This window comes from Diuraphis noxia, unplaced genomic scaffold (genome assembly GCF_037042655.1).
Source record: "Diuraphis noxia isolate RWA-SAM2 unplaced genomic scaffold, SU_Dnox_SAM2 contig0003, whole genome shotgun sequence".
Lineage (NCBI taxonomy): Eukaryota > Metazoa > Arthropoda > Insecta > Hemiptera > Aphididae > Diuraphis > Diuraphis noxia.
In genome coordinates this window covers 63,040,529-63,049,504 of record NW_028301713.1, presented here as the reverse complement: position 1 = coordinate 63,049,504, position 8,976 = coordinate 63,040,529, and the positions used below count along the sequence as shown (strand labels likewise).

Genomic DNA, 8,976 nt, shown 5'->3' with positions numbered 1-8,976 from the left:
TTTCCTGGATTGCACAAAGTATTTGATTCAGGTATTCGTTAGGCAGTCACGGAAGACGGTTCGTACACCCAAGTAGCAAATAATAAACCCAACATACTACATAGCAAGGCCGCGGAGGTACATTGAGCTCACGATCGCGATTCGCGACTCAGATCACTCCGCGTCTCCGCGGTCCACATTTCCACAACAGACTCGTCAGTCGTCGACCATGCCACCGAGGTATATACTATATAGTATTATAGTAATCTATGGGTAACTCGTCGACCGTCGTTACTCGTTGCTCTTGGATAATCAATTCAGGCGGCGCCGCGGCCTATCGGCATTCAGTGGCAACTCGCGAGTCGCGGACCGCATACCGGGAGCAGCACAGTAACGTCGGTGGGGGGACGGTGCTGACGGCTGTGGGTGCGGTTGCGGGTTGTGGGGGGGAGGTCCAGAGCTCCCAGTGCTTTATTATAAAGATTATTTATGTGTCGTCGTTCCCATCCCGTCCCGTCCGTCCGCCCGTCGGTGCGTGTGCTTGTGCGTTGTTCGATCCGAGTGAAAACACAACAATAACAAACGAGACGTCTTATATTCTCCGTTCTCGGGTGCCGATCTGGCAACTCGCTTGCGTTTTATGATGGTGCCGCGAACGACGATCTACGTACACGGGGTTACAACGACCGAGGTGGATCTGCGTTGATAACGCCGCCTAGTGCGTGTACCGTGTGTGTGTAGTGTGTGTTTGTGTTTGCGTGTTACAGTCCGAATTTGGACACGACAATGGAGGAGACCAAAGTGATATATCACATCGATGACGAGGACACGCCGTACCTCGTCAAGCTGCCGATTGCAGCCGACAAGGTCACGTTGGCCGATTTCAAAAACGTCCTTAATCGGCCCAATTATAAGTTTTTCTTCAAGTCTATGGACGACGACTTTGGGTCAGTGATAAGAACAGTGTTGTTTTCCTCGTCGTTTGCCAAGTGCTGACGGCAACAATTATTTAGTATTTTGTTATAACGCTACTCTATTAAACCCATATTTGATCGACCAAATCGGTTTAAAAAAAGCTCATCGATGTTTTTACTTTAAACCATTGCGTACCACATACCCCACGGACTATTATAGTCACCAACACTCCGTTAAAACATGTACTTGGTATCTCAAAACAGACTTTGGTGAAATCATATTTCTATTTTCTATAGAACTCCTAACTATTTTGGCATCTTGTCAAGAACATAATCCATCAACAACTTAGATTCATTTAGTTCACACTTGTACTTTTTTTTTATGAAAAATATTTTTTTAAGTTCTCCTCCTAAACTTGACAGGATATTGTTTGTTCACTTTCCTTCAATTTTTTTGTTTATTTATTAATTTAATAAGGAAGCCAAAAGTTCAGGGATAGTTATGCAATTAGAAAATCCTCATCTGCATTGTTGGAGAGAAAAAATAAATATTCTTTAAACTTATCACAAGTCACATCAAGCAGTACAGATGTGATTTACATCAAACTTTATTTTTATAGCAATTAGCAATGTTATACCATCATAATGGCATATATTAACAATGTATTCACTCCTGAATTGCCTACCATTATTCTCATCTTAACAATGAACCTACCTAGATTGTTTCATACAATTATTGAACCTTTGGTATTCATTGATTACACAATTTGTTTAATTTAGTAGTTCTTAACTATTCCTTACAAAAATTAAATATCTAAATAAACTTACATCAGCCTACTAATATAATTAATTTTTAGTATTTAATAATTATGCATTTGTAATTATTATATCAACATTTTCCTACATTTTATTTCAGAGTTGTCAAAGAAGAAATTGTTGAAGATGATTCTCCCTTGCCATGTTTTAATGGCCGTGTTGTTTCATGGGTAGGTTTATGTATTTTATTTTATTTTTTTATATACATCTACTACTTCTTAATTATAATGAATGTATTTAAATTTGCTTAAAAATATATTAATCTAGTACCTACTTGAAGTTACCAATATCATATTTAATTTCAGTTAGTTGCTGCTGAAGGTAGTAATATTTCTGATGGAACATCTCAAGGCACAGATTCTGGTCATCATACACATAGAACACAAGGCGATAATCAGTTAGTATCACTTGAAAATGTACACATTATTTATTTTACAAACAAGGATATATAATGCTAATTCTATTAAGTATTAACCATTACTATTCAATAGTTTATGTTATAATATAAAACAAATGTTTAGGTTAAATACCTACTTTTCTTTGTTAGGATTTTTTTCTATTATTATTTATTAAAATTTGTTCTTATTTATGATTATTAGAGCTGGAAAAACAGTATCTCGAATACATCAAGAAGATATTGGAACGTGTACTGATACAGAATCATCTATATCAAGTTCTATACGTCCTGGACATCATCACATGCCTCGTGAAAATCACCATCGTCTAACAAATCCAAAATTTCTTAAATATAATGGGTTAGGTATGAATGGTCATCCCAAACAACACAGACCTTATGGTTCATCTTCGATGCTGAGTTCAGAGTTAGAAACTACTAGTTTCTTAGAATCTGACGAGGATGATGCTTCAAGTCGAATTACAACAACAACAGGACGAGCTACTAACATTTCAAATGGTAAATTATAGTCATTTTTAGTTTCTTTCATTAATTTTATGATTATACAACTATACAAGATACTGGTACACTCTGTAAAATGTTGTTCCACCAGTCTATTCATATAAGCTTATCAAAACTAAACTTCATATAAATATTTATTAATTAATAACTACTTGCCCAGAATTTGAGTTTGAATTCAAACATGGATTTTAAATACATATATACAGAAACAAAGTATTGTAAATTTTTAACTAATGTTTACGCTAAGATATTAAAAATAATAATAATAGTAAAATAAACCATCTTGAACTTGATTCAAAATATTTATAGACTATTATGTTATATTTAATATTATAAAACTGTAAATTCTGAAATAAAAATTGATTTTAAGTAAAGCATTAAATTAACTATTTTATATTTAGAATAGTGAAACATTTTTGAACAAGACCTAAGAATTTTTTTTAAATGTTCACTTTTGATTCTTGATCTTATTTTCATAATTATTTTTCTTACAGAATGGCAGCGTTTAGCAGGTAGTGGTCGTCGCCGAACTCAACAACGGCGCAAAAGACACCAAAGACCAGCTGGTCCTGGAGGAATGTGTCGTACGTCATCATTTTCATCAGTTACTGATTCCAGCATGTCATTGAATATAATTACTGTGACTTTAAACATGGATTCTGTTAATTTTTTGGGAATATCAATTGTCGGGCAAAGTAATAATGGTGGAGATGGTGGCATTTATGTTGGATCTATCATGAAAGGGTAATATTATAAAAATATTATCCTATTAAGAATTTAGTACATTTTAAATAGTAGATTGAAAAAATACTCATAACATTTAAAAAATATAAAAATTAATGAAAACTATATTATATCAATTATTTAACTATAATACTATGTATATTTTAATTTTAGTGGTGCAGTAGCTTTAGATGGTAGAATTGAACCTGGTGATATGATATTACAAGTTAATGATATTAATTTTGAAAATATGTCAAATGATCAAGCTGTTCGCGTCTTAAGGGATGTGGTGCAAACACCTGGGTAAATAAAAATAAAAATATATCTATACTATTGATTTTTACTTATCCTAGTTTCAAATATGAATAACATTTGTTATGTATTCATATTTTAATTTAGACCAATTAAATTAGTTGTCGCAAAGTGTTGGGATCCAAATCCAAAATCGTATTTTACTATTCCTCGAACTGAACCAGTTCGACCTATTGATCCTGGTGCATGGGTAGCACATACTGCTGCAATGAGAGGTATAATTAAACTATACTCTTTAGTCTTAAATACATTTCATTGGTTAATTATTTTTAGGCGAAACTTATCCTCTACGACCACCATCTGTATCAACAGTTACGTCTACTAGTTCTTCTCTAGTTTCAACCATGGCAGAAACAGAAAGTGTGTTAAAGCTTAAAGTTTAATATATTTTTTTTTCTTTTATGGTTGATCAAATGTATGCATATTTTTTTACAGTAAATGCTGTTTCAGCTAATGCATTCAAAGACCTTCAATTGGATGTACGTACTACTGACATGCTGAGTATTGTTAGAGCTATGGCTAGGCTTGATTCTGGTTTAGAGATCAGGGATAGAATGTGGCTCAAAATTGTTATTCCTAACTCTTTCATTGGTTTGTAAAATTATAGTATGCTAAATTCAATTCACCAAATAAAAAAAATATTTTATTTTAGGTGTTGATGTAGTTGAATGGTTAGAGACACATGTCGATGGATTTCAGGATCGTAGAGAAGCAAGGAAATATGCATCGCACATGCTCAAAGCTGGTTACATCAAACATACTGTAAATAAAACCACTTTTTCCGAACAATGTTATTATGTTTTTGGTGATTTACTTTCTACAGGTATATTTTTATTATAAAAATTGTACCATTGTTTGAATTCTGTAAAAGTAAATTAAATATTTAATATAGGTATGGAACAATTGAAAATAGAGGGAGAACCAATTGATAATGTAGGTGTTACTAGTCGTGGTGCCTGGGATATGCCATACTCAGGAACTTTCAACCCAAATTCTTCGCCAATGCCATTTAATTACCCTGGCGAACCTCCACGTTATTTGTTTGATAAAGATGAAAGTGGTTCAGGTAAATTTTTATTTCTCCCAATTAATTTGTTTTTAATTTTTTTTTTATAAGTTTCACAATAATACATTTTTTTTTTTTTTTGTGGAAGTTGACTATTGACTATTTTATTGATTTTTGTCACATTTTTTACAATATTGTAACCACTCTACTATAAAAAATATACTATTTGTAAAAATACTAAAGTATTATGTTATAAGATAAATACTAGAATATTTTTATTCTCATAGTAATATAAAAAAATCTTAATTCATTTAAAAACAAAATAAAGATATCAGATATATATTCATTTCACCTAATTAAAAATAAATAAATAAATAATTTCTTAACATAAGGTTCTACTACCACAATTTATGTGGTCCATACCCAGAATTTTCTTGTTATTCGCCAAATTGCATTACATTGTTTAAGTAAAATTATTTCAATAGTCATTATTATCAACATTTAAACAATCATATATTCCACTATTTACTAGTTCAATATTTCAAACTATTTGATATATTGTAGTAGGTATTTGTTTTTCTCAACATAATTGCGATAAATTGGATATACAAATGTGAAGTTGTTGAAAATTTGGTTTAACTCTGGCTTTTTGATACACAAAAAAAATTGTAGAAAATGTTTCCACTGTTGATTTCTATTATTATATGAAAATTAGAAACATCAACAACTATTTGTTTCTACTAAATTAAATTTTCAAACTTCTAAGTCTTTTACATAACATAAATGATTAAAAAAATGTTTTACTTAATCAAAAAGTCTGAGAGAGAAAACAAATATTACCCTGACATCGTATTAATTGTTCTATTTTATAGGTGGTAGTAGATCTGGATCAGATGTCATGAAACAAAATATGATTGGGTTAGCTATGAGTGATCACAGTGGCGGCACAGCTCAACAGAATCCAATTGCTGCACCATCAACTGTGGATAAGTCAAGTGGCTCAGAAAAATCTCAAGTGATGGCTCCACCAAATGTACCTACTGATCTTTCAGCTAGTCAACAATCATTCCGTATGGCAATGGGCAATCCTTGTGAATTCTTTGTAGACGTAATGTAAATTATGATTATAAAAACAGCGTAAGTTAAAGCAATTTATGTTGAGGATTTAAAATGTATAATGTACACTAGTTTCAATGTTCTATTCACATTTCTCCTCCATATTTTTTGACATTTATTTAACAACTAAACATATTTTTTCCCCATTAAAAATGTATGAGAAATAAATTGGTATTGTTCATTATTGCCATGTTTAAGTTATATTTTTGTTTTTTTATATAATTTAATTTAATTAGACAATTTATAGATTTTTATAAATGAAAATCGGTCTTCATATCTTACCATATATATTTTGTAGACAACATTTTTAATGGTTTCAATTGATTTTTATACTGAGATCTGTTTAATTATTTTTTATTTTTATTATGTTTATTTTTTGTAACAAAAACATAATTAAATTATTCTTATAGATAACCATAAGTGACAATTATAACACCCATGTTTAAAAAAAAATTATATTTTATAACATAGTAAATGACATATTAAATTAAGAACTATCTAATCATATTTTATTAATTGATGCTTTTAGAAATTAATATAATGTAAGGCACGCTTAGGTAGTATGTATATCATGTAATTTTCTTAAATGATAAAAATTAATTGGTTATTAAATGATATCTGGTCAGTATAAAAAACTGGTTGGTTCTATATTTTTATAATTTTCATGACTCAGAAGATATTTTGTTTTCATAAGTATTCACTTAAACTAAAAATTGTCATTTATGGTGTTTTATTAAATGAAACAGAATGGGTCTTTTTTACTTGCTAAATTACACTATTTTTGTTCTAATGATAGAGTAAAAATTCTGTAAATAAATTTGAATTTTGCCAAATGTTTTTTCAAAATCAAATTTTTCTTCCTTCAATTTTCCCTTTGGACCTAATAAATTATTGCATATAATAATTAACCATTTGAGACATGTATATATTTTGCTCTGAAAATTAATTTAAAAATAGATTCTTCTAAAATAAACTTTCAGAAATAACTCAAATTTATTTGAAAACTCTTATTGCATCATTAGGTCAGTGGTACGTCAAAAAGACATGTACAATATCTTTGAGAATTAGAATATATGTACATTCACGTATATACAACCATTCAAAAAAAACATTTTCTTGACACATCACAAAATTTTCTATATTTAACTGCTTTTAATCGTCTTAAACATAAAATTGACATTTGTTTAATAACATACAAAACTAAAATTGGGTTTAAGGGGGCGATGTAATTTATAAGAATCATTCTTGTCTCAATTTAGTTTTCCATTCTTATTATCTTATAACAATTAACATTTATCCTTTTATGGTATGAATTTAATGAAATTAATATAATATTTAAATTATTTTTTCTAACACAAAACAACAATTTTGTTTAGTCAACATAATTTTATTCTTTTAAAAACCGATATTTTTGATTAAGTATTTGATGTTATTTGATAATCGTACTCAACAGTTATTACAAAATTGCTTCTTTTCTTTAGCTGTCATGTATTAAAATTTAAACAACAATTACTTAATATTATTTTTGACACTGAAGATTACACACTGATTTAATTTCTGTTATTGTGGTTAATGGATTATAAATATTTTTTTCTATTTGCCATAATACCTTAGCTAACATTTTTTTATTCCAAATTATATTCGGCAACAAATTATGAGCAGTGAATAGTTTACTTTCCATGTTCATAAATACAAAATCTGGTATTTAATAAATAATTTTGTGGAACCTATTCACTAGTTTATTCCTCATACTTTATCAATTATTTTAACTGTATTGATATATTATTTTTAGTATTAGCATTTAAGTTTTAACACATATTTAACTGTTACAACATAAGACTGTGATAAAATAATCCAAACTCAGTTTTTAAATTTGGTTAATTGCTTTATTTTTACGTTTATATAAGTTTTCCGATATGAAGACATAATTTTTGTTTTTTGATACAGGGTAAGAATTATCAATGTATACGTTGTGTGTTTTATGGTGGCATAACCATTTATGCTTTTAATTTTTTATTATTTTTATTTAATGTGTTTATTATTGAAAATAAGTATTAACTGTTGCATGCCAAATTATTATTTATACTGAGTGAATTTTTTGTAACATTTATTGTAATGTACCGAACAAATCTTCTTTCTGTAGCCATACCAAGACTTATTGAATAAAATTAGATTAGACCAATAAAATAAAATGTTTTGTTTTTTCAAAAATCCTTTTTATAAATAAGACATAAATTCATTTTGTAAGAAATATATAATATTCTTATACATTAAATTTTGTTTTTTTCAAGTTATGTAAAATTAAGAGTTATGAACCTTTAATTTTTAAAATATTATAACCAGTTAATTTTTTCTTTAAATAGTGTTTGAAAGCATAATCAAAAATAATAGTTTTAATAAAAGTAATTTACAGATATCTTAAATTTAATTTTAAAATTTAGAAGGATAAATGTGGCAAAAATTAAAAAAATTATTTGTTGTATTTATTATTTTTTTTTGATAGTAATTTACTATTCTTTGTAAAAAAATATTTTAACCTAATAATATTAAATATTATTTTATGATTGAATTATAAATATTCAGCATTATTTGTTATCCAAGAGTATACAGTTTAAAATATGGTATCCACAAGTATTAGCTAGTTTACTACTTTTTTCTTAATTGTAAATCAGTTCTTTTCCTTTTATTTTTTTCCCACTAACTATCATCTGTATTCTGTACCATAGCCTATAATTTAAAATCTCTTTACTATAAGTTATTTAATGCTTATATATTATTTGTTTACTATAACATGGCTACTTTAACGACTTACAATATCATTACTAATTAGTTCTTATTTCCATTAAAAATAAAGTTTATAATGGAATTTTTCTTATTAAGGCTAAATAAGGTTGCTACTGTCCTTTTAAAATTGTAATGATAATAAACTAGACCTTCAAGGTAGATTATGATAAAAATAATTTAATTAATTTATAAGTATGACTATATTATATAAATGTTATGCTATTAGAATGTTCTTTGTCTTAATGTACCTAAGGTATTGTAAATATCACTAAAGTTGTTATTTATATTTGATATATTCTTTAAATTTTCATTTTATACATCTAAGTTATATATTTTATATTAAAAAGGGTAATATGAGGAATCTAATATTGAAAGGCGAATTTCAGAAATTGATCATAATTTTTTTTTTT

The 8,976-nt window shown here is 28.2% G+C and overlaps 1 protein-coding gene across 2 annotated transcripts; it reads left to right on the top strand.

Moving 5' to 3' along the window:
• Positions 1–494: 494 nt before the first annotated feature.
• On the top strand, positions 495–7,974 carry dsh (Segment polarity protein dishevelled). 2 transcript variants are annotated; one of them, XM_089222550.1, is made up of 12 exons: positions 495–926; positions 1,810–1,879; positions 2,015–2,106; positions 2,309–2,622; positions 3,120–3,369; positions 3,523–3,651; positions 3,748–3,875; positions 3,934–4,020; positions 4,111–4,251; positions 4,313–4,483; positions 4,553–4,726; positions 5,539–7,974. In XM_089222550.1, the coding sequence occupies exons 1-12, from the start codon at positions 766–768 to the stop codon at positions 5,781–5,783; spliced, it is 1,962 nt and encodes a 653-aa protein (XP_089078676.1). In that variant the 5' UTR covers positions 495–765; the 3' UTR covers positions 5,784–7,974. The 2 variants fall into 2 exon arrangements, with proteins under 2 accessions (XP_089078676.1, XP_089078675.1); XM_089222549.1 differs by having other exon boundaries at positions 497–926; positions 4,096–4,251.
• The last annotated feature ends 1,002 nt before the right edge of the window (positions 7,975–8,976 follow it).

What these genes read in the sequence shown, in the direction of transcription:
- dsh (XM_089222549.1), top strand. Translation starts at nt 766, where the DNA reads ATGGAGGAGACCAAAGTGATATATCACATCGATGACGAGGACACGCCG. An exon ending in GATGTGGTGCAAACACCTGG is followed by an intron (nt 3,652 to 3,747) that starts GTAAATAAAAAT and finishes ATTTTAATTTAG; the next exon opens with ACCAATTAAATTAGTTGTCG. An exon ending in TGGTGATTTACTTTCTACAG is followed by an intron (nt 4,484 to 4,552) that starts GTATATTTTTAT and finishes TATTTAATATAG; the next exon opens with GTATGGAACAATTGAAAATA.